This window comes from Amblyomma maculatum, chromosome 1 (genome assembly GCF_055883805.1).
Source record: "Amblyomma maculatum isolate TAMU_Amacu chromosome 1, ASM5588380v1, whole genome shotgun sequence".
Lineage (NCBI taxonomy): Eukaryota > Metazoa > Arthropoda > Arachnida > Ixodida > Ixodidae > Amblyomma > Amblyomma maculatum.
The window spans coordinates 133,006,023-133,032,606 of NC_139344.1; the positions used below are offsets into that span (position 1 = coordinate 133,006,023).

At 46.0% G+C, this 26,584-nt stretch overlaps 1 protein-coding gene across 1 annotated transcript in view; it reads left to right on the plus strand.

Moving 5' to 3' along the window:
• Window positions 1–3,094: 3,094 nt before the first annotated feature.
• The window catches only part of LOC146203958 (alanine aminotransferase 2-like), a 52,277-nt gene continuing 28,787 nt past the window's right edge, over window positions 3,095–26,584 (plus strand). Inside the window, exons 1-5 of the mRNA XM_084603772.1 lie at window positions 3,095–3,175; window positions 3,623–3,712; window positions 13,228–13,330; window positions 21,489–21,645; window positions 24,284–24,338. Of these exons, the coding sequence (XP_084459898.1) occupies window positions 3,110–3,175; window positions 3,623–3,712; window positions 13,228–13,330; window positions 21,489–21,645; window positions 24,284–24,338 (471 nt within the window). The 5' untranslated portion in view covers window positions 3,095–3,109. The remainder of the gene's footprint in view (window positions 3,176–3,622; window positions 3,713–13,227; window positions 13,331–21,488; window positions 21,646–24,283; window positions 24,339–26,584) is intronic.

Sequence of the window (26,584 nt, forward strand, 5' to 3'; positions counted from 1 at the left end):
CGAATATTTATTCGAATTCGAATTACATTCGAATAAAAACTTCAATAAAAGAATTGTGAATTTAAATTCTTGAATTCTAATAGTTTCGCCTCCAGCAGAAAATGTGCTTCTCCCAATTTCGTGTACAATGTATCTGTTTTTTTTTTTTTTTAATTTTTAGCAACAATTGAATAAGCCTGATCAAAAGCCCTCACTTCATCATTTTGAGGGGTGCCTGATCTTGACAATTACAACAGAATAAATACTTGTCCTATGCTTAGCGGTCCCTAGCCGTAACCTATTTCAAAGCACTGTTGTGCTTTTGAGGTCTCTTCAAGAGAGGTTATGTGGGCGCCCAGCCGTACCCTTCCTTTTTTCATTCCTATTAGCCCTCAAAAACGACTCAACCTACCATTCCGACATTCTGGTGTCCTTGGTTATTACAGCGAATTTCAAAAATTAAAGATGTTTCGTGCCCTGCTTTTTTATTCCGGTTGTGAGAGCGCTCATTCGTGTGGTTACTTGCTTGTTTTTTTTCCTGCTTGGTTCCCTCTCATCTCTTTAAATACCACGCAGCCATCCGAAACCTCTTTTCGTCACCTGTCTGATTGCACTCTCTCTTCCACTTTTTATTTCTTAATCACACCAGGCATGACAAAGGGGTGAAAAAATACGAACGGAATAATTTATAGGGCATGGTGCTTTGCTGGACGCGCTGCAGTAAAACTTAAAAACTGCGGTAATATTTTTAATTTTTGACATAATTAGTAAAAGGAAGGATAGCAAGTTGTGGCGTTCATCGCAGAATATCAGTGAATACATGCTGCCACAATGACTGCTGCCAGGCTGGTAGACCTTCTTGAGAGTCCTTGCGAGGTGAAAAAAATCCCGCATGCTGAAAGCGCGACTAGGCAACTTACGACAGCTCGAAGCACGGTCTCGCACCGGTAGTTATAGGACGTGTGTACGGAAGTTTTCACTTGCAATTGCAACATGACTGTTGAAAATATTCATCCGTAAGCTTCTCTTTTGTCTTCGAGTCCCGAGTTTTATTCACCTCTGTGTACTTTGCTCATAGTACCAGCACATGAAAGTGCCAAAATGTCTCCTCTTAGTACTCTGTTTAAAAAATTGTATCCGAATCGCCTACCGCCTGTCGCTGCATTGTGCTTTTCTTCGCAAGCACTGCATCTACTGGTTTATATATGAAGCCACACAAATTCAAAATGGAAAGTCGTACAATTTAAACCTCTTCTTAGACAGTAATAGCATTCTTGATCGCGAACCTAAAATGAAAGTATTTAAGGCACACCTGACCACAATATGGCATCTCTCCATGCCACTGAGATGCGCGCCGAGAAGCATGCTTAATCCAGCGAGTATTTTTGTAAGCGTAATTGTTATTTGTCAGAAGAATGCGACCAATCGGTACCAATGTTATATACATTTATATTACCGCGGACACTCCTCTAAGTAGTATTTACGAGATCTTAGGTGCTGCCGTCAGCGGCAGCGCCATTTTCAGCCTCCTCCTGTAATGACAAAACACTTAGCTCTGTCTGCTAGCTTCGTATGGCGAATTGCCTTCACTGTTTGTAAATGAATAAATATACCATTATTCATCATCATCAGCCTGATTATACCCACTGCAGGGCGAAGGCCTCTCCCTTATTTCTCCACTTAACCCGGTTCTGTGCTAGCTGCCTCCACTTGACCCCTGCGAACTTCTTAATCTCATCCGCCCACCTAACTTTCTGCCGCCCCCTGCTACGCTTTCCTTCCCTTGGAATCCAGTTTGTTACCCTCAGTGACCATCGGTTATCCTCTCTTCGCACTACATGTCCTGCCCATGTCCATTTCTTCTTCTTAATTTCCACTAGAATGACGGTAACTTGAGTTATTTCTCTGACCCACTCTGCACGCTTTCTATCTCTTAATGTTAGCCCTACCATTTTTCGTTCCATAGCCCTCTGGGTTGTCCTCAACTTAAGTAGAACTCTCTTGGTTAGCCTCCACGTTTCTGCCCCATAGGTGAGTACAGGCAAGATGCAACTGTTGTATACTTTCCTCTTGAGCGATACCAGTAAGCTGCTAGTCATAATCTGCGAGTGCTTGCCAAATGCACACCATCCCAATCTTATTCTTCTTATTTCCTTTTCATGGTCCGGATCTGCGGTTACTACCTGTCCTAAGTAGGCATATTCGCCTACTACTTCCAGTATTTCGCTACCTAAAGTAAACTGCTGTTCCTTCCCGAGGCTGTTGAATATTACCTTACTCTTCTGCATATTGATTTTCAAGCCTACCTTTCTACTTTTTCTGTCTAGGTCATCAATCATTATTTGCAGTTCATCCCCCGAGTTGCTTAGCAAGGCAACGTCATCAGCAAATCGCAGATTACTGAGGTATTCTCCATCTACCCTTATCCCTAACTGCTCCCATTCCAAGTTGCTGGCTTTTAAAATTGTTTTCCCATAAATGCGAAGCCTGATGTTCTAGTGCGTCTTTCATATTAACTTTGCCCTTGTTGTTTCTATTACAAATGTCCTCATGTATGCTTGCTGCTGTTTAGCGCGTAAATATTGTGAGCGTTTGGCTGATGTGCACCGTAGCTAAAAACGAGCTCCAGCGTCCTTGCTGTGCGAACGAACGACATTTGCCGACTTCCTGACGCGTTCGTTGCCATCAGCGCATGGTTCGAGGTCACCTGAAGGACAGATGACTCGGAACGCATTTTGTCGGTATGTGACGGGGCGGGAATAAGTAAGTATAGTGAGGCATAAAAGAACAAGACAAAAGTATCTGCCTGCGCCATGTTCATATAGCAGGTCTGACAGGATATGAGTACGTTGACGTTAATAAAGCCTCTACTCTTATTCGGCATGAATGCGCACTTGTTTCGATGAAAACGCCAGTATATTTAGTGGCGCCATTTGGCGGACTGTGCCATGAGCTCAATCTCTTATTCAACTTCCGCTCCAGAGAAAAGTCGGCGCCAGTAAAGAAAGCAGCGCTCTGAGCTTGAGCTTCCTTTTAAAGAGAAGGGGATCACACCTACACCGGGAATTTTTCTAACACATCAAACTGTAGCCGACTGCAAATGAGTGAGAACGAAATTGGTTTGGTGGGCATGGGCTACCCTATATTTCGATACATGCAGGTGTTGATACGTGAAGTGGAAGACCAACTCGAGGAGGTAAGTGGGCACTTACAACCTTGAGACTCCTCTGAATCACAGCGCTTTCTTATTGCCCAGCATAAGCAAAGCGAGGAGACTATAACGAAAACTATGCGGATTGAACAGCCTAGAAGGGATGTTCCTAAAGACACTGATGTCCCGCTCCTCTCTCGACTGACCTTCAAAAAATGCTTAATGTGACATCATGCTTTCGCTTCAGATCACTGTGGGGTAGGTGCGGCTCACCAGCACTCCTGCATTATTTTAGTAATTCATAATATAGGGTATTTTGAAGGTTTTACAACGGATAGTTAGCGCAACACACCATAAATAATGGCAAACCTCTTCAGGGCTTGCTAACTGTCTTTCGACTTTCATTATCGACCTCTCGGATTTCTTTAACACGTGAGAATACTTCGTGTCAGTTGACTTTTTAATGCCTTTTTTATTCACAATTTAAACCAGGGTAAAAGCCTCGGTTTTCCGTACCTCATCCGGGGTGATATCAGCGATGCTCAAAGGATGGGCTTTAGATCTATTACGTTTCTTCGTCAGGTAAGACATATCATAATATTGATCACAACAATTCCTGTTGTTTTGAAGACTAAGTCATTTTTTTTTTCAATCTCATGGCGTAGAAAAAGTACTTGGCACATTATTGCATGATAACGTGTGTGGAGAAGATTATACATCTTCACAGGGGTTGCCGTATGAACACATTTTGTACCCGCACACCCAAGTAAACCAGCAAAGGGTCGCTAGCACACGAAGGAAAAACCTCGGTGAACTTTTCACCGCGTAATAGTCGAATTGTGTATCATGCGTCTTCTGTGTCTTCTGTCTAATTTTTAAGTGACTAATTATAACTGCTGGTTCGCATTCAAGCCGTCGAAGGTGGCCGGACAGAGACCGCCATATCCAGCCGGCGTCTCCTGCCACGAGACACGGCCGTGTCTGATGAGAGCGTAACGCGATCCTCGACCAGTTAGACTCTATAAGCAACACTGATGGCCCTGCTTGGGACATGTATTAATGCACGCACCATTTCAATGACAGGCCGCTTGGAAACTGACCCTGGCAACGTTTAACGCTAGAGCCTTAGCTAGTGAAGCTAGTTTAGCAGTGCTGTTAGAGAAACTAGAGGGTATGAAATGGGATATCATAGGGCTTACTGAGGTTAGGAGACCGAATGAGGCATATACTATACTGAAGGATGAGCATGTACTGTGTTATCGAGGTTTACCGGAGAGGCGAGAACTAGGAGTAAGTTTCCTTGTCAATAAGTATATAGGGGGTAATATAGATGAATCCTATAGTATCAATGAGAGGATGGCAGGCATCGTAATCAGGCTTAACAAGCGGTATACACTGAAGGTTGTACAGGCCTATGTACCTACATGTAGTTATGATGACCAGGCAGTTGAAAGCTTCTACAAAGAAGTAGAATTGGCATTGCGAAGAGAAAAGACGCAGTATACTGCACTAATGGGCTATTTCAATGCCAAGGTAGGGAAAAAGCAGGCAGGAAATCAGGCAGTAGGTGACTATGGCATTGGTTCTAGGAATAGCAGGGGGAGTTATGTTGAGTTTGCAGAGCGCAATAACTTAAGAATAATGCATACCTTCTTCAGCAAATGGAAGAACCGGAAATGGACATAGAAGAGTCCTAACGGGCAGACTAAAAATGAAATTGACTTTATATCGTGTTCAATCCCCGCCGTTATGCAAGATGTAGAGGTAATCGGGAAAGTGGAATGCAGCGACCACAGCATGGTGAGTTGCCGAATTAGTCTAAATCTGAAGGAACGCAATATATTAGTAAAAAAGACGTCCATCAACGAATTAGCGGTGACGGGCAGGGCAGAAGAGTTCAGAATCTCGCTACACAATAGATATTCAGCTCTAATCGAGGATGGCCACATTACCGTAGAAGGAATAAATAATATTTTCAGAGATATCATTACTGAGTGCGCTGTAGAAATAGGCGGTAGCATAGTTAGACAGGAAACCTGTAAGTTATCTAAGGAGATGGAACATTTGATCAACCTTTTAAACACCAATTTATTTCCCAACACCAATCGTCAGAGTATGAAAGCTTCCAATCCAGCAGACCAGATAGAATTGGCAGAGGTATCAAATTCAATCAATAAGCGCAAAGCGGCAGATATAAGGAAGTATAACAAAGAGAAAATTGAGTATGCTGTAAAGAACGGGGGAAGCCTTAAAGCGGTGAAGGCAAATTGGGCATAGGCAAAAATTAGATCTATGCGCTAAGGGATAAGGCGGGCAACGTCATCCCGAATATGGACAAGATAGTCAAAGTAGCCGAGGAGTTCTATGCTGATCTCTACAGTAGCAAAAGTAGTCAGGAAGGTAATGAGATTGACGGAAAGGAAAAACAGTCAGACGAAGGACGAGGTTAAGAAAGCGATGGAAACTATGAAAAGGGGGAAAGCAGCTTTAGAGGAACAGATAATTACAGATTCGCTGCAGGACTGGGGGGGGGGGGGGGGGGGATCGTGCTAGAAAAACTGGCCACCCTGTATATGCAGTGCCTGGTGTCATCGACGATACCGGAACCACGGAAGAACGCAAGCATTAGCCTCATTCGTAAGAAAGAGGATGCTAAGGACCTTACAAATTACAGACCAACCAGCTTACTGTCTGTTACGCATAAGGTATTTACTAAGGTAATCGCTAATAGAGCCAGGACAACCTTAGACTGCAATCAAGCAAAAGATCATGCAGGTTTTCGGAAAGGATACTCTACTGTCGATCATATCCATACCATCAAGCAGGTGATAGAAAAATGATCGGAATATAACCAGCCCTTACACATAGCATTCATTGAATATGAAAAAGCATTTGACTCAGTAGAAACCTCGGCGGTGATGCAGGCATTGCGAAATCAGGGGTTAGACGAGCCGTACGTTAAAGAGCTGGAAGATATCTATAGTGGCTGCAGAGCAACCATAGTTCTGCATAAGAAAAGTAACAAAATTCTGATAAAGAAAGGTGTTAGGAAGGAGACACGATCTCACCAGAACTATTCACAGCTTGCTTAGAGGAAGTATTCAGAGACTTGGAGTGGGAGCAGTTCGGGATAATGGTAGGTGGAGAATACCTCAGTAACCTGAGATTTGCTGATGACATTGCCTTGCTAAGTAACTCAGGAGATGAACTGCAAAGAATGATAGGTAATTTAGACAGGAAAAGTAGAAAGGTAGGATTGGAAATCAATATGCAGACGACTAAGGTAATGTTCTACAGCCTCGGGAGAGCAATTTACGTTAGGTAGCGAAGCACTGGAGGTAATAAGCCAATATGTCTACTTAGGACAGGTAGTAACCGCAGATCCGGACCATCAAAAGGAAATAAGAAGAATAAGATTGGAATGGAGTGCATTTGGCAAGTACTCACAGATTATCACTAGCAGCTTGCCGGTATCGCTCAAGAGGAAAGTATACCACAGTTGCATCTTACCTGTACTCACCTATGGGGCTGAAACGTGGAGGCTAACCAAGAGGGTTCTGCTTAAGTTGAGGACAACGCAGAGGGCTAGGGAACGAAAAATTATAGGGATGACATTACGAGATATGAAGCATGCAATGTTGGTCAGAGAAATAAGTTACTGACATTCTAGTGGAAATTAAGAAAAAAATGGGCATGAGCAGAAGATGTAGTGAGAAGAGAGGATAACCGATGGTCGCTTAAAGGGACACCAAAGGCACCCAAAGATGCTATGAAAATCTAATAAACTACATTTGCTATGAAAATCTAATAAACTACATAAACTACAAAAATCTAATAAACTACGCCGCATATCCTGCTGCAAAAAATCGAATAATTACTGAGATATTGCGATAAGAAGTTGAGGTTTTTTCTTGTTCCCGCCGGTCGAATTCAAACTGTTCCCTCCGACTACGTAATCGGAGTAGAGTGACGCACATTATGACGCAAGCGGAGACTCCGGGATTGCTAGCGAGCCGGCGCGGCCCGCGGCTCTTCCGCGGCGTCGGCCGGTTAGCAGGGGCCAACATGGCAACAGCGTACTCGCAATGACGGCCAAAGCCGAAATAAATAAAACGATGAATAGAGTAATTTACCGAGTGATGGGCCCATAAAGGAAGAAGAAAAAACATAGAGCGCTTGTAAATCACAAAACTTTACATGTTTATCAAGCTTTTGCGCTCCTTCTTGCACTGTGTATAAACAAACCGAGCCCTCGGTCATCGCAACACTTCCCGAAATGTTTACATACAAATAAGATTTAGTTACCAGCAAAATAGTGTCCTCGCTGCGGCGCTTGCCAGTTTTGAAGCTTCGTCGCACTTTTTTCCTTCAAGGTTTGTGCTACAGCTCCGTGTTCAGCGAAAATTACGTACACGATAGCAGAGCATGACCGAAGAGCTGGCGCCACTAAATTAGCCAGCGCTGTGAATTGCGGGCGTAGCCGAGCGGTTAGCGCCGAACGTTACGGAGCAAGCAGAGGCCAGTTAGAATCCAACTGCTTGTGACAGTTTCTTTTCTTCTACAAACCGGATTTTTTTTCACGTTTTGTAATATATTTGTGGTGCTTCGTTATTTTTCAGTTTTCACTTTTTACCCGAGGCCCTTTTTCCGCCGGGCGACCAGCGCAATAGTCAAGGTAGGGGAACAATGACATTTGGAATAAGACCGACGCTCTCCTTGGTGTGAGTGTGCCCCTTTTGTTTACGATGCCTGCAAATAGCACGTTGAAGCTCTTGTTGCCGCAGTATGTGTTGGTCAGATGTGCCATGATTTAGTGAACAATTGAATGATAATGCGTTTTTCCTTCGGTACTTAGCATATGTATGCTTTTCGTGGAGTACGTAGCTGCAGTCGAGCGGTCAGGTCAGGGTTAACGCGAGCTCGCAGTCGAAGCGGCGACGGCGGCGATATGTTGGCTCAGAAGTGTGAACGAAGGAGCGTGTCGGCGGCAGCGGATTTCGCTCGCTCTCGCCTCCGAATGCTCAAATGTGAACGAGCCAGGCGCATCTGCTGCTCCAAGCTCGTAATTCAGGCGCTGCAGGTCCAAACTTGAAACTATCCGAGTGCGCACGAAATGCCTCAGCCGAAACATAACCGAAACTGAAGTGGGCGCCTGTGGCGCCTCCAAGTACATTTTTGTATTTGCCTTGCAACGTATTTTCGCCGTCGTTTACGTTTGATAAAAGCGTGTTATTATATTCGAGACAAAACCAACGACCGCATTCAAACGGGCAGCGTAATTTGCATTTGTCAGCCTCCGGTTCCCTAGCGCGTCACGTGATTTGTAGTTGCGAGTTTCGGCTGTGGCGGCGATACCTGTATTTCTGTTCTTCCTCTTTACTACCTTACAACAGCTCTGTTTTCAGTAAGAGTGGATTTTTTGTAATCAGGAATTGGCATTCCATCTGTGCAAGCCCACTTCAGTTTTCTCTTTAGTGTCCCTTTAAGGTAACAAACTGGATTCCAAGAGAATTAAAGCAATAGCATGGGAGGGCAGAAAGTTAGGTGGGCGGATGAGGTTAAGAAGTCTGCAGGGGTGAAGTCAATGCATCTAGCACAGAACCGGGTTAATTTGAGAAATATGGGAAAGGCCTTCGCCCTGCAGTGGGTATAGTCAGGCTGCCGCTGCCGCTGCTGCTGCCGCTGCTGCTGCCGCTGCTGCTGCCGCTGCTGCTGCCGCTGCCGCTGCTGCTGCTGCTGCTGCTGCTGCTGCTGCTGCTGCTGCTGCTGCTGCTGCTGCTGCTGCTGCTGCTGCTGCTGCTGCTGCTGCTGCTGCTGCTGCCGCTGCTGCCGCTGCTGCTGCTGCTGCCGCTGCTGCCGCTGCTGCTGCTGCTGCTGCTGCTGCTGCTGCTGCTGCTGCTGCTGCTGCTGCTGCTGCTGCTGCTGCTGCTGCTGCTGCTGCTGCTGCTGCTGCTGCTGCTGCTGCTGCTGCTGCTGCTGCTGCTGCTGCTGCTGCTGCTGCTGCTGCTGCTGCTGCTGCTGCTGCTGCTGCTGCTGCTGCTGCTGCTGCTGCTGCTGCTGCTGCTGCTGCTGCTGCTGCTGCTGCTGCTGCTGCTGCTGCTGCTGCTGCCGCCGCCGCCGCCGCCGCCGCCGCCGCCGCCGCCGCCGCCGCCGCCGCCGCCGCCGCCGCCGCCGCCGCCGCCGCCGCCGCCGCCGCCGCCGCCGCCGCCGCCGGTGCCGCTGCCGCTGCCGCTGCTGCTGCTGCTGCTGCTGCTGCTGCTAATGATGATGATGATGATGCCAATTAGAGAATACAATCGGGCTTGAAATAAGATGTCTTGCGAGAATTCGACAAATGCGGGGCTGAAACCATGGGAAACAACTGTGCTACTAATGCGATCGCGGTTCGGGGGACTAGGCTTCATCGCAGACCGGCCAAGAGCAGACGAGGCATCCAGGCAGGAGCAGTCGGGGAGGGAGGCAAAGAAAGGTAAAGAGAGGCTTTTATCTACAACTTTCTTACATGTTGAAGTATGTACAGGTCGAGAGAGCAGAACAGGTGCTTGTGGTGAATACAACTCCACCTCTTAAATACTGCTTGTTGTCGTTAGCTATAGGGAACTGGGGATATAGAGTTCATGTCAGGCTGTCCAGTCGGTGGGACACACGTAGTCACCAGAGGGCCCACCCACAGCCGCAGGCGTCCCTAGAACCTCCTCGTCGCTCTTCTCTTGGTGGCGAGGGTCCCTTCTACCGGTGGCGATGGCGGAGATTCATCACCTAGTTGAAGTTCGAGAAGTCCGCCTCTGTCAAAGGTCACTTTCCTATGGTACTTCATTCTCGGAATGTCGCGTGCAGTTCTCTTTGGCAAAAATTTGCGAGCCTGTACTGTCGCCTACCATACGGGAGACTTCCTCGTGGTCACTCCGCCTCAGCATAGGTAGCTTCCCCCCTACCACCCCAGCGAGGTGACTGACCGCTGCAGCACGTAATGGGGATAGAACCCCCGTCGTTGTCGCCGCCAAATGGGCGTCTTCGATGACTGCCCCTCACCGGACCCGCTTTGTTCCTGTGTTCCGGTCAACCTCGGCTGGGACCCTAGTCATAACTCTAATCCTCCCCGCATTAAAACCTTGTTGAAGTGTAATCATCCTAATGAGCTGGATATTACCTTGAAGAAAATGCAATATATTTTTTTAGTTCTATTCCACGGGGATTGTTTGTTTCATCTGTGCCCATTAAGTCGTCACAGGCGCGACAGTTCGGTATGGGCTGGCGTACATGCCTTTCGCAGTCAGTTACGAGAGCAATGATTATTATTAACTAGTTACGCTCTCCATGTGGTTTGGAGCCTGCGGCACAAATTTTTATTGCAGAATCAGAGAGCTTCAATGTCGTATACGAATGCGCATTTTATTTTCTAAGTCGGCATTTTCGTTCCGGATATCGAAGTTGGCAATATGCGGACACAACACACGCGAGCCACAGCCATGCCTTCACAACGTGCCGAAAATAGTATAGGGACACTTTACGCTGAGGAGACGCTTTTAAACGCAATAAAAAAAATCAGAATGACTCTTAGGCTTCACGTATGACCAGATAGCGGCCTGTGGTGCTCTTTAATTACACGCATAGTCAATACTTCATTATCATAAAGCCGTAAGCTACCCCGCTACGCAAAACCCAGCGCGACGTACACATACGCCACCGCTGGTTCCCAAGCCATAAACGCGTGCCCAGCGTGGCCTAGTCATGGAGCGCATTCAGCTGATTTAGGCTGGATTTATTCTACAACTTTTAAGTTGTGGAATCCAAGCCAGCCTAAATCATAAATTTTTCTCTAGGCGAAATGAATTACCCTATAAAGTCAAATTACTTTAGGCATGAGGATACACTTAATTTGGATTACACGAGATGCTTTAATAGCGCTCATTGCACGCGTGACCTCATGTGTAACACGAGCGTTGTGGGTTGTTTGAATTTCTCCAGCGAGGTCATGTGGCTGTGGCGTTATGAAGCTGTTAATCCCTCAGGATTTATCACTCACTGCTAAAGACAATGAAGGCTACACTGACTTTTCTGCGGCGCGTGGCTTTCACGCTGTCAAGTATCACGTAAAAAATTGAATCACCGGGACTTAGGGCCGCACGGCGCCGTTCTCCGCTGATTCACAGCACAGAAATAGCCAGCCGAAGGGGTATGGGACCACGCTCTGAGAGCTCAGCCGTGTCACCAAAGCCGAAGAAAAACTGTTTTTGTTTTTGTTTTCGGGCTATGAGGCATGTCATTGTGGAAGGCTCAAGGCATTTAGACCACCTGAGGTTCTTCAACGGGCGCTGAGAGCGCACAGTGCAGGGGCACCTGCTTTTCGACGCCATCGGAAAGGGGTCGCCGCTGCCAGGACTGAGTTCACGTCATTCGGATCAGCAGTCTAGCAACTTAATCACTGAATAACACGGTGGACAGAAACACTACTGATTTTGCATTAAGTTGCGAGATTGGCGCAGTTTTCAGCGTGGTGTACATGGATGCATGGACGGACAGACGGATGGAGTTGTCTGGAGGAGGGATGTCGATCGGGTGGTCGGACGGTAGATCGATGCCTGCGGGCGTGGCTAAATGGATGGCTGGATAGTTGGTTGGACGCATAAATATTACTTGTTTATAGAAATGGGGGGTTGTGTTGGCCCTAGATGCAAGGCTTCGCTGGAGGCGGCGATGGCTCCAGCGCGGTCGATCAGTCGCTGCTGGTCATCCTACGTCGAGCCGCGTGGAGCAGCGTCCATGGAAGCAGATGTGCATTTAGGGATCGGGTCTACTCCCCCGTGGGGGAGAGGAGCACTACCCTACGGAGGTCGCATGAATGCCGGACATGTGTCTCTCCAGCGTGATGGGCTCATTTTGCAGATGGCATCTGTTAGTTACGAGGGGAGAAACGTTTTTAGACTCTCACGAGCAGCTAGTGCGGAGGCGGAAAGTCAGCCCGCGTCTGTATGTAGTGTTGTAACGTTTATTAGAAAATTAGGTGTTTGACTGCGTCCATGTTATCCGGTCGCTTGTTCATCTTTCGGCTTGACCAACTCATCCTCTGAAGCTCGGCTGGTGAAGCCTCGGCCAACGCGTTAACGTGCTCATTTGTCGGCAGGGATACATGAGCAGGGGAAACGAGGCTATTCAAACAAGGGATGTGTGTCTTCGCGACGCCATCAGCGTGGCCACGTCTATTCGGTTCGAAATGTTCGCTGCAGCGTTGCACCGCTGGTTTCGAATGAAGGCGCGACAGGCGCCTGGAGAATCGATTAAAATGGCTATGGGAAAAGCGGAGGGCAGCCCAATGGCGACCGTGTAAACTATGACCAGGGCTATGGCACATTCCTCGAAACGCGTCGTTGCGATTTCTCCTGCAGAGGCCGAACGCTCAAGAGCGCCGCGGGAGTCACGAATACCACCATGTCATTGAGCATCACAGCACAGAGGGCAAAAGCGCCTTGGCACGGCTGATTAGGTAAAGCGACAAGCAGGCCGAACAAATGTTACTGACTTGCAGCAATAATATCACCAGGAAAGCAGCAAATGCGCCATGCAGCACGCGTCTGCAGGACTAAATCGAGCCAAGATAGCCGAGTCGCCAGCACCTGATCAGGAGCTCTACAAGTCAGGTGCGCATCTATGCGGGCGAGATTTTTCGTGAGTTTAAATGGGGCGTTGGTAGTCTCTAATGCCTAGAATTCTTTAACCAGGTGTACCTATGGAAGTTGTGTTCATCATGTTGCGCTATCCCGCTACAAAGACACCTGTTAAATGAAAAGATCTCGGTATATTAAATAAGCTGAAATGGAAGGGCGAGGTTTATTATCTTGAATATGACATTTACTATGATTATTTTAATCGTTCCTGACACATTGCATGTCTGACCATTCTTGCCATAGCCGCTGCAGTATATCGAAATGCACCAATGGAAATAATAGAGTCGCGAAAAGAACTTCCTGCTTGAGAAGCCGGCCTTCAAAATGCGGACTTTTGAAAGGGTAGAATCGTCGTGGGGATGTGAGGGGAAGCTTGGTGTGCTGCGATGACTTATCACAAAATAGGTACTTGGAAGTGCAACCTGCTTACAGGTTACAAGCGTATGCATGCTTCCCGAACTTTCATTGGATATGCCGGAAGATGTTATTCAACGGGCGAAACAACTCTTACACGTTCACCCTGGACGGTCTCTCGGTAAGTCTGTAGACTTATTGATGGGCTCTAATCTTATCGTCTCGACTAAAATTGGCAGTTTTATTTGTCGTGCATCTAATTACTATCCGCATTTATTTCGTTCACAAATTTCTATTCGCCCATTTATTGCTAATGCTAATGCCCTCTTTTCAACATGTAGTAGTCTGAAATTGAAATTTCGGTAGCTTGGATATTTTTTTTTTTCTGACACGGTGACCAAAGTTTGAGAGTTCTAGTGTTTTAACTCCGCTTATTAAGTAACGTACGCCTGACGGTGGTTGGGAGTGACTCGCTTCCCATCTTCAGCGGTTCAGGTTGTAGTAGCAGTGTTGACTCGAAATAAGAGGGACATCAGACTGAATTCATCTACAGATATTGATGGAATAAAAGCTTCCTTAAGGGGTTGGTCAGAGTGCACACTTCTTGGGATGTCTTTCGGTTCCCATCTTCACTATCAAGCATGCGGTGTCGTTTTTCTTGGCTCAGCGCGACTCCTGTTACTGTCGCTATCATCGCCATCGAAAGTGCTGCAGTTCAATTAGCCTTCTCATTGCTTCAAACTTATCTTCCTTTCTGTTACCGTTATAGACCCCTAAAAAAAAGTCATTAATTGCCTCCTTATGTAGCTGACGCTTCAACAACTCTAGAATGGACGCGAAAGATATCATCGAAGATTTCGACGATGGTGGCGCGCATCATATGTTTGAGAAAAAAGGGGTAGGAAAATGCCAGCCAAGAAGGTTGTCCAGTGGTGGGCAATGCCCCCCGGTGATTCCCCGAATACCTACCGTCATTAATGATAGCGTCAGGGTGGGAAAACTTTAGTCATAATGTTATCGGTGAATTCGATGAACTGCGGTGCTCAAAGGGTAGGGAGGGAATCAATTACAACGAATACTGTTCGAGGAACTGGGCGCAGAACAAAACGGTACTACTGAAGGCTAAGAAACCTAAGCGGACGGTCAGGTGGGGAACAACAATCACAATGTAATGCTGGAAATTGGTTGCGAATGCATGAAGGAGTTGTTCTATATGGCCACGTTGTCGCCACAGGACAACACACGTGAAAAGAGCTTAGGCGGAGGAAGGGCAAGAGCTGGCTGGAGCTCATTTTAAAGCATGCTGTCCAGGCTTGCAGACAGCTGGTTACCAATAGCCTCTTCGAAAGAAAATGTGTAACAGTCATAAACAGTCAAGACTGATGCGGCCTGAAGCCGCTCAAGCCTGAAGAATAGTAGATAGCCACCAACAAAAATAAACAGAACACAGAATTAGGTAATTATAAGAGATAAATATGGCGGGGATTTGACCATACTTAAAACTGGTTATGGTCAGGCACCCGCCGCGGTGAAGAAGTGGTTAAAACGCTCGAATATAGCTGAACCCAAGTGCACGGACACGAAACCGGCAAATTCGAATCCACTCCCATCTTTTTTTCTGGCGTTTTCTTTTTTTTATTTTTTTTTTATTTTTACTGTGAAACACTACACTTGGACTAGCTACATCAACGTCGTAAAGGCTAAGTCCTAGCTTGATCTTGCGAAGCAATGAAGGTCCTTCGCCGACACCCTCAACACTCGGGAGTTCCGCTCTAATCTTTACCCCAAGTCAGAGGCTTACAGAGAAGACGACGAGGGGGGCCTCGTGAAGAAAATATCCTTATCTCTACTCAGAGGCTTATAGAGAAAACGAGGTGAGGCATCGTGATGAGCTCAGCCATTCGGCGACACCCGGCGAACTCGGGAGTTGTAGCCTTTAGAGTAGTTGTTTCGCTCTAACAGAAAGCAGTCTTAATCAGAGAGAAAGCACGCTTAGAGGTTATTATAGATGGAAATACTAAATGTTCATACTGGGCGGTAAGAGGAATGTTTACGATAGCCCTGCAGTTAACCGAATATCACTCCGGCTACCACAGAAGGATGATAAGAGTGAACTGGATGGAGGGATGAGTCGGGGACAGTATTGGACCGCGGCGGGCCCATTGCTAGTATTGATCCGTCATTCTAAGAGAGACCTTGATCTTGCAAAACAAATGGTGATAAAGTGACGAAGAGCCTCTTCCCGGTCAGAACCATTTAATAACTGCCAAAGGTAGTTCAATATTCAACTGAAGCGCATGAAACTTCACAGGTACAAGTTTAACCAAAGCAGAGGCTGATTTTTCATCTTTCTTGAAAAGAAAGTGGCTCTTTCCTTTTTGGTAAAACGCTCTTTACAGCGGGATGTGGTGCGTCTGGCACAGAGTTTAGGCCAGAAGAATATACAGCGCGGCAAAAGGGGACAGATAACGCCTGCGAAGAACAGTGTGTGAATGCACCGAAGGTATTAGCGGACTATTTGATTAATTTTTGAAATGCAGTTTTAAGGTCACATTAAATTTACATCAATATGTGGCTACCAAGGAAAATTCAAGACGGTTAAATGTCGAGCTCGGTAAGTATAGTGAAATATTTCGTTTATCATTTACAGTTAGGTTTCTCACTGTGGGTGTAAAGATATGTAGCTGCGCATCAGAGATAGTTTTTCAGAGCGTAAGATCTACTCCTCCCATGCGGAAACACAAGGCCGTCTGGCTCTGAGCATTTGACCTTGAACTCTCGCGCCGTGCAGAAAACATCGTCGTCATCCTCCAAGGCCCCTGATCTGCACAAGCTAGGTACTGCGCATGTGCCAGTATCCCCAGCTGCGCCGCAAGAAACTTGCCACGACTGGGTTTCGAAACCACACTAGAACGAGCAGATCAACTTCCCTGGCCAGAGCACGAGAGCACTATGCAATTATCATACTTGGGAATACAGCGCGGAACAGGACGCAACACAAGAGAACGCAGGTAGACAGGACGGAGCGCTGAACTGACAACTTTTATTTTCGAAAGAAGGTGACCCGTATTTAAGCGGTGCCTATCAGAACACGTGATCAAGGCAGGGAGCTAAACATGCTGAAAAAAACCTTTCTTGAAGAAAGAATTGGTCAAAGACAGCAAAAATGTTATGAGGGTTAAGCTCTGATAACTAATTTCTGCTGCATGAAAGTTATCTCTAGTGCCGATAATCAAAAAGAGAGAGAGAGATGAACATTTAAAAGCAAAAAACACAGCGAAGTTTGTACAAACAAGAATGTGAAAACATTGAAAGGACTGTGAGCATGACGATAACAGGATAAAAGCCCAACAAAAAACACGGCCAAAAAGAATCACCAATGATAAACGACTAAAAACCACAACCAAAAAGAGGTGAAAGTTTTCGAACTCTTAAAATCTATACAGTCTTCAGAGAAAGGCTACTTTTTCTGACAGTAGAATTGAAGGCGTGCTTACGCACTGATCATTCATCCTTTGAATGCTGGCAGCTTCCATAATCTCACGTGCTAGCTTATCAACGTGTCTCCCTATCACTGAGGTTTTTTCGAATTCTGATAAGCATCTTGATTCCGCACGTTCACAATCCCTACAGTGAAAACAACAGATGCGTAGAAAGAATTTGGTTGTTCTGCCATTCAAGCACCAAATTTCCCACAACCTGAGGAAAATTGGAAAAAAAGTTTGTGTAGAAGAAGTTTTCAGTGCCCCAGAGCGTTTAGCACGTCTCTGCAATCGCGTAAATAAAAATAAGGAATTCCATTTGCACCACTCGCCACCAGCAGCCCTTTGTTCCAGTACTCTAAGTCGGTTATTTATTCCATTCCTCTGTCTTGCGGGAAAAAGTACATTGGTCACACGGGTCGTTGCTTAAACGAGAGACTGAAAGAACACAAATACAGTGTAACCGTTCAAAAGTCGCGCCATCTAGGCATTAACTGTAGGGATTGTGAACATGCGGAATCAAGATGCTTACGAGAATTCGAAAAAACCTCAGTGATAGGGAGACACGCTGATAAGCTAACACGTGAGATTATTGAAGCTGCGAGCATTCAAAGGATGAATGATCAGTGCATATGCCTTCAATTCTACTGTCAAAAAAAGAAGTAGCCTTTCTCTCAGGATAGTATAGATTTTAACAGAGTTCGAAAACTTTCACCTTCTTTTTTGGTTGTGTTTTTTCGTCGTTTATCAGTGGTGATTCTTTCTGGCCGTGTTTTTTGTTGGGCTCCTATCCTGTTATCGTCATGCTCACAGTCCTATCAATTTTTTTATTTATAGCATTCAAACATTTTTACCTCTTTTCATTGCGGTTAGTGCCATGTTCACATTCTTCTTTGTACAAACTTTGTTGTGTTTTTTGCTTTTAAATGTTCATCTCTCTCTTTTTTTTTTTTTTTGGTTATCGGCCCTGGAGATAACTTTCATGCAGCAGAAATTATTTATCAGAGCTTATCCCTCATAACATTTTTGTTGTCTTTGGCCAATTCTTTCCTCAAGAAAGGTTTTTTTCAGCATGTTTAGCTCCCTGCCTTGATGACGTGTTTTGGTAGGTACCGCTTAAATACGGGTCACCTTCTTTCGAAAATAAAAGTTGTCAGTTCAGCGTGCCGTACTGTCTACCTTCGTTCTCTTGTGTTGCGTCCTGTTCCGCGCTGTGTTCCCAAGTATGAATTTGAACCAACTAGCCCAACAGCAAGTGATGCTATTATCGCTTTTTGCTTTATTGATACTATGCTATCGCCGCACCCAATAACACATCGTGTAAAACTGCAACACTCTCTCGCGTTGTGCAGAAAACATCGTCGTCTTCACCTAGCTCTAGCTGCAGCATGCTATCGCGCTGTACAGTGAACACCGTCACCATCAAGAAGTTTAATTTGTGCTGCGCCAGATCCGATACATAGTGGAAGAGTGGCTTTTCTTTGATGCTGCCGCTCCTCCGCCGCCGCCTACAAACCACCCCCATCTAGTGGCGTCTGGGACGCAACAAACTTGAAAGTGCCGCGACGACAGAGGGAGGAGGAGCGAGGAGCGCGGCTGGGGAGCTGGTGCATGGAATTTTTTTGAATGGGGTACGCAGACGCCATATTTATGCGTCGCGGGTGCAGCCTGCGTAAACAGGCTAATTCGTTTCATTTCAACGTTGGTTTTTGAGTTGCTCTGCGCCTGGGTTGCTGTAGTGCTGTGGAGTGTTTTAACCGTAGCTCGAAGGTATTTTAGTTGTTTAAACACATGAAAGAAAAAAAAAAAAGAAGACTAATTTGAGCATCTAAAACTACATGCGAAAAACAGACGCCGGCTAACTACGCTGAACTGGGAAGTTGATGCATTACAGAGGATATTCATCATGAAGTGCGCAATGTTTTATAAGCTATAGCTACTCTCCATACGCTGCTATACTGAAAAGGTGGGACGTCCATATGTGGTGAACTTGATGCATTTTTCACAAAGTTCACTAAAGAGGCATAATTTACAGCCTTCTGTCCTCTGTGATTGCGCTTGTAAAGGTATATTAACTGCGTCTTTGTGAGAAATGATTGTGCATTATGAGTACTTTTGTCCCTCATAGATATGCACTTGTGACGGCTCAGATTGCGGTGCCTTTTCAATTTTATATTCCATTACACTCAATAATTCATCGAATATTAAGATCCTTGAAAAAATTAAACTGCGTTTACGCTTTGTATTAAGCTTTTATTTCTATGATATTTCTAAGCTTCACCAAACTCCTTATATGATAAGAAGGTTATCAACCGGAGGGGCTGCACTCAAACCTAGAGGTCATTTCAAGCTCAGGTGTAGTCCAGTCCTAAAAAGAAAACAGTTTAATTGCTCTTCAGGCTGCAATGAAAATTTTTCACCAAGTACCCCATTCAAAGTCTCGATATTTTCTTTACTTTGCGAACTTACTCGAGCACACATGTTCAATTTCTGCACGTCCCGTCCAGGCAATCCAGCCCCAATTACTTTCTACAAATAATCTCTTCAGGAGCTGTGTTTTACGTTGCGGCAAATCATCGCGATCTCAGTGATACCTCCTATTAAAACTACCTCATAATTTGTCGATTAACGCCGGTATACTCACACAGAGCACTGTAGCCAAACGGGCGAGTTGGTGAAACATATTCAAGGGTAAACAGCGCGACATACAAAGACTGGAGCAGAACCGTAGGACGAGCGCGTGGTTATTTAGTCCTGTCCGCCTTTTGCGCTGTTTATCCTTCAAAATCACATAAATCGCATTGGCATGGAGGAAAGACTCCTGTTATAAGTGGCATGCTGGAATACACACGCTCTCTAACAACTTCAACATCAAACACTGCCATGGGCTGGCGTTTCTACAAGGCAGTGAAAATTCAGCTAGTAGTTTTGGGTGCTCATTTTATTTCGAACAATCATATTTAAAGGCGCGATAACGGCAAAAAAGCACGCTACGACATTTTCGCATGGGCATTAAAAGCAACAGACCTTAACAGAGATCCACGCGCACTTGAATGGAAAAATTGCCGACGATTACATTACTTCCTAATGCGAAATTTGAGCGCAACTCATCAGCTGTTTCACCTTTTCGACCAATTGAGGCAAAGTTTTCAAACAAGACACGTATGTACAATTACAGACAACCTTTTTTTTTTTATTTTTCACACGTATCCCTTCAAGAAACACTCCACTAACAGTTCTTGACTGTCATGAAAGAAGCTTTGTTGTCGGAGAAATGAAGAGAGTAGTTAAATTATCAGGAGGTTGCGGGAGGCAGCGCGTGGGGCCCCATAGGAACGTTGCGCGACGAACAGACAGCAGCGAGAGACTGATGCTGCTGACGCCGCTAGCGAGTGAAGAGAACGTGACTGCGTTTCGGCTTGGGATCGTGATAGAGAGCCGACGTTACGGCACCCGGAGAACACCCTCGCCGCCACGCAGGAAGCGGGGGGGGGGGGGGGGGGGGGGGGGTATAAGCAGCGGCGAACGGGAGAGCGCGCGCAGCAATCATCAGATAACACGCGCGGTCGGCACCACGCAGGAAGAGGGGGGCAGAGCTGGGGTGCTGAAAGCGGGCCGGAGCTGGTTACGAGGCCGACGCCGACGCGAAACCCAGGAACGGGCGCCAGAGCTGCGCTCTAAAAGCACACTGCTATGCGAGGCTGTGACACGGAGGCCCGCTGCGTCGTTCACCCGCGCCGCAGAACAGACCGCGCGCGGAGAAATGGCGCACGGAGGCGTTTCATGCCGTCGACGGGGCCGCGCCGCACGCCGCGGGAGTGCGGCGGCCGTCCGGCACCGCCTATTTGTCAAACTCTTCCACTATGTATCGGTTCTTAATTATGCTATTCAGGGCCTTTAAAATACGCCACACACATACTAAACCCGGATGAGTACGGGCAATATCGGCGATCGTAGTGTCGGGCGAATCCATCCGGCGGCGTAGCATAGAGGAAGTCACACTCGCTAGAGACGGAGAACGCAGCAGTGCCAGATAGGCTACAGAAACCCCTGAACAACCAGAAGCCTGACAGCCCATTGCCGAGGAGCTTCCCGAGTGCGGAAGTGAGTCAGTGTCAAAGCGGCAACAGCAACTGCGGCTGCGGCCGATGGCTTACGCTCATGAAACTTGGTTCAAGTATAGTTGAACCATTACAGTCGTTTTAGGTTTTCACAAATTTTAGTTTCCTTAGCGCTACCTCGCGGGAAATTTCACCGCTTCAGGCGTCTGCAAACGAATCGAAAGACCGAAGATCACCCCCAAGTGGGCGTTTAACAAGTCACGTAGTGTCATGAAGCTGCTGAGGAGAAATTGTGTTCGTGAGCGCGGATGCGTGACTATCCACGTCCCTAAGACAAAGTGACTTGGTACGACGCCAAGATATACAATCTGTATATCCTATCTTGGGGATAAATTTTATGAACCTGTAGAACTTAATTGTGCAAGTCCACACAGCTAGCCCAGCATTCCGAATACAGGTGGTTGCCTATTTGTTTTTTTATTGTTTGCCTTTGTTGTTTTAAAAGTATAACCGGCTCTTGAGACTTGCCCTATTGGGCCTATAGGCAGCTAGGGACGTGTGGGCTGGGGACTTGGCGTTCGCCGGCACATGCTACCGCTCGGGGCCACGTGCGCCAGATGGCTCTGGAAGCTGCAGCAACATGGAGAGGAGGGGAGGGATTGTAGAGCAACTGTCAGATGCTTTTATTTACAACGGCGTTGGGGAAAAAGTGAGGAAGCTTCTTCGTCGCTCTGTGATTGCGCGTGATTTGACGCTTCTGGTGATAATGCGTCACTGCCAAATGTTACCATTTTAGGTTCCGCCATATTCCAAGGTAATCCCGTGGTTCGCCAACATATTGCCGACTACATAAGCCGAAGAGACTCGGTTCAAGCCAAAGCCGCAGATGTTTGGATGACGTGCGGAGTAATGCCTGGCGCTGCTGTGAGTACTCTGGTAGTTCTGCGCAGAAAGTTGTTTGAATCATTTCCACACGTTTGCCTCTTACTTCACTATAAACACTCAGCATATCCAGAAATTCTGGCCATGTGCATTTTTCAACTAGAAATTTGCTGAAGTTTTCGTATATCTTAATAGTGTGCCATAGCGATCAATATACCCGCCGTTCAATATATCTACAAATAAATATAGCCGCAATTTATTTTCAAGAACGCACCCCATGGAATTCCGGCAAACTTAACTGTATGGTGCGAGCGCAATACAAACCTTTAAAAGGCAAATTTCGCTATACACCGGAAGAATAAATCATTCTGATCAATAGTTTTATGAAAGTAACTTAAGATGTTTCATTCACATCCATGCTTAACTACTCAAACTAAAAAACGTCTAAACCGGCCAGGGTGGCGCAGTGTTTACGGCGCTTGACTACTGTTCCCAAGGGTGCGGTACCGAATCCCGGCCTCGTCCGCTACTTTTCGATGGAGGCGAAAAGAAAAGCGCCCGTATGCTGCGCGATGTCAGTGCACGTTAAAGAACCCCAGGTGGTCAAAAATTCAGGAGCTCTCCACTACGACGTCTCTCATAGCCTGAGTTGCTTTGGGATGCTAAAACCTACAAACCAAACCAAAGTTAAAAAATGTCTAAGAAAGCTGGACTCTTAGCAGAAAGAGGGACTATGTTCGCATATTTAGCTTAACAACGTCAGTGCACTGGCATAAATGGCGGTTTCGACAAAATAAGAAATATTACATTTCTTGGGGCCGGTTCAGACAGAATGTGGGCAGAAGCCGGGCGCGTTCTAAAATTTTGACTTGTTCTGGGGCGCTGGATAAAATTCTTTGGATTCGTAACTGACCAGCATTCTACCATCGACTGAGCGACCCACCATGTCGGTCAGGTCAGCGAGTTCGTCGTCAACGTGGTGAGCGGACACTTTCTGAAGGGCAGTCCATGCTGCATGGCAAATGGCTATGCTAGGAGTGCAAGTGCGTTGACCTGCTCTATCTAGTTTTAAGGTAACTCACTGCATGATCGCGTACAAAACACGCAACACACACAAAAAATTTCCGTCATGTTGTCACACCATCTTCATCATGCGTATCGCCTCAAAGTATGGTATGGTATAATGTGGTATTGTAGAATATGGTATATGGGACAGATGGGCTACAAGAAACTTCGTTGTGGTGGTGAGGTCCGAATTCACTTCCGCCACCTGAGGTTGCTTGTAACTGACATCGCGCGGTACAAGGACGTCTTCCATTTCGCCTCCATCAAAACGCGACTACCGCGGCCGGAATTCAACTTATCGTCCTAGAGCTCAGTAGCCGAACGCTCTCGCCACTGAGTCACCATAGCGTGTCGTCCCGCTCAAAGGTTCAGTGCCTGCGACTGAGAACGAATATATGCACATTCTTATCTGCTTAAAACGGGATCATTGTTTATCTTGTCTACTTAGTCATGTGTTTTCATTAAAAGATTTCGGTAAGCCTCAGCAGTGTCTGTTATCTGTAGTTGGCGCTGCGCATATATAAAGGGCTCCACAATGACCTGAACTTTTAAAATAAATTAATCAGGGGGCTTCACCGCAGCCCAGGTTTACTAGGCGTTTCAGGAAAGCCCACTACTAATTTAAAAAGATACCATTTCTAACATAATCATACCAGTGTTGGTAGAAGTTAGAAATGGGGTTAATCGTGGTAGCCAGTAAGCCGGTTAAATGAGCTCCAATAGTTAACTTTTTGCGAACTGCGACTATAGACACCTGGTTTCTGTTTAGGGCACATAGCCGGCATGGGAGCAAGCATTTGTCATCTTTTTAAAAATTTGAAACCACGATTACCCTCGGCGCTTTAGCTCCGCAAACTTCAGTGATTGCTCGCGCAATTAGAAAGTTGAGCGTCCGCGTTGCGCTCAAAATTTCGCCACCAGATTTGAACTCGCTCTTGTTTTATAGAATCTGCTTCACATCCTTCTTCCGGGAAATACTGGCGGCTATTTTCACAAATGCTGGCTTAGAGTTTTTCTTGCACAGCTTTTATTGTGAAAGCAATACTACTCCCATTTTCAGCCCTCCGCGTAGCCACGGTCGGTGGGCACGTTTGACCTTTAATGATTCCAGATGGCTGTGACGTCATACCGGCTGCCAGAGATGGGCTACCAAGTCGAGTCGTCGGGTGGCGGCGGTCGGTAGGCATGGCGCGTTGCAGCTGGAGCCGCGCTGCTAGCGAGTGGAGGTGCAGCTGTAACCTATTCTCTCGCAATTGAGAGGACGAGGAGGAAAACGATGGGTATATAAATGTTCGCCCTTGCTCAGCTGAGGCACTCGCTATGCATTCTGATAAACAGAAAGAAAAGTCACTCCGTCTCGATGAAGCCAGGGAATGACAGCGGGCTACAGAGACAGATGAAGAACGGGAACAGCGTCTCGCTCGACGGTGCACTCAAGATGCAGCTAGACGAGCATGTCGCGCTTCTCTTGAATCGTCCTCACTCGGTGACGACTCCGAATCGAATGTAATGGACGCTTTGAACTTTGAAGACGAGACGCTTTGTTGACGTGTTATTAGCGATATATGTTATTATTGTTTTCGCAATCTACCAGACTTAAAAACGTTAAGCCCCAGCTAATTTTCTTACCTTATTCCCCTGCAGCTCTATTCTATATATGGGCTATTCCACCATGCTACAGGACCTAGGCTACTACCAGGCAAGAGTACCCTCTCTTTTACTGCCGCCACTATCGTTATAATTTTAAGACAACTCATCACTGACGGTGACCCAAAGTAACTAAGAAGAGAAAAAAGACGCTGGAGAAATTGCGTTCTAGCGCAGCAAAATTTAGGCTGTCGGAATCAACCGCACAAGCGAACCCCAAGCAAGCGTGGTCGAGGGACCTAAACATTTTTCCAGCACCACAAAGAAAATCGGTTACCAACACTTCATTAGTAATGGTTGGACTTTTCGGATTAAACCGCAAGATAATTGGTAAATTACATGAAATTCACTTTTCGAAATTTGGTTTCAATGGAAACAATCGCAGTTCTTTCCATGCAAGGCATATCCAGCTGGCTGTTGAGTACGAGTCTGTCAGTCGCAGTTGAAAATTATTTGAATACGGAAGCCACTATCCTGATGTGACAATGGTATTCCCTATGAGCAGTGCAGTTCTGCGACTTTAGGCATTGCTGCACTAGCTTACACGTGTCTGCAGAACGGGAAGAAGCATTTCCACATCACTGCTAGCCATCTAAGCAATGTTTCATCACTATCATAGCCATTTGAGCGCAGTTAGTCGGCTACGTTAGCTTGTCAACTGGATCAGTCTCCCCGAAACCGTACCAGGTGGTCACAAAAACTGAAATGTTATGACTATCACGAATATTAAACTTTAGTTCTATCGCTGCAAACACCTCCTCATGCCCCTTCCTCTCGCTCAACATAGTTTTTAGAAGTAAACTTCACTTTCGTGTTTGCCTGTCAGCTATCTCCTTTGACTCGTGTTATTTCCTATAGTGAAAGCATTATAGCACCTCTGAGCGGGTAAAAAATGTCCTGTGGCTTTGGCGTCGTTGCCGTCAACCGTCTGAAGCCTCACAGCTTTTAAAAATTACAAAGTGCCTCTGGCAAACAGGCTTTTAATGCGAGAACGTTCGAACCTCCATGTCGGGAAAAATTACGAGGGAGTTTAGCGACTAAAGCAGTGAAAGGCGAAAGCCTGAGTGCCGCATTCTGCTACGCCACTGTTGCGCATGTACGATGAATGCTGCTACGAGTAAAGTGAGCGACTAGTTTCACATTCCGCTATTGCATTGAACTGTCAAGTGGAGACGAGTTTCGACAATGTTCCAAGCATTGTCTACACAACGTCTAGAAACGTCTAAGTTCAGATCACTAATTAGCCATAATCAGCCAATAAACTAATTACGCATTATTGAGTACTCGATAATTAGTCACTGACAATCGGTAATTGGCAATTAATAAGTCGTTATTTGTAGTTGTTCAATTCATTATGCAATAACCGCTGAGTGATAAATACAAATTTAGTCATTATTTATTAATTGATCCTTAGTCATTGATAATTAATACTTAGTTATTAATAGTCTTTATTTAAATAAATACTAAATCACTAAATTAATTAGTAACTAATTAGTAATTCATCATTGACTGACATATGGCCCAATAAGGCACGCATTCACGCATACTGTGGTGGTACTCTGTGATTCGTCGAGACCTCCATGACGGCATCCCATCTCGCCCAATCAGAGCCGCCGCAAAAGCGTGACACTTGCTGACAACAACGTTGAGCCATTAAAGGCTATCGCTTTAGAATTGTCCGGCAGCGTCCGCGTCGACCGTTTCAAGCCTCGCAAAATCCCGACCATGTCTCTGGGTGGTCGATGACGGCAGGTGACATAGACGGCAACTGAGGGCTGGAAGGATTCTTATAAGGAAATCGCCGCAGCACAACAAATGATCACAAAGTGAGCATTAGTGTCTCGGTCATTTCTTTACGTATTGGCAATAACATATTCATATGTTGCACGTTGTAGAAAACTGACGCTGACGCGAATATTCCACATGAACCTGATTGGCTGTCTGTAGATTTTTGTTTTGTATTCAAGATATTAATTACTTCTATTACCTCAGCTGCAAACACTACAACTTGCGCGTTAATTTACCGTCCATCGTGACTTCTAACAAAAAAGCCGAAGTGGTTTTGATCATTCAGGATTTCTACATTGACCGCTGAGGAAATATCAGTTCTTTATCGCCAAAAAAAAGGAAACGTAATACGTCTTTAGCAAACACTGAAAATTCTAACCCCAACTTTTAGGTCTAAAGAACACAATCCAAAATAAATAAGGGTTGAAGGGTAGCCTCAGTGCTCTAACCAACGTTTCGACAAGAGGACTTGTCTTTGCCTCGGCACACTGTTGCGGATCTCAGCTAAGA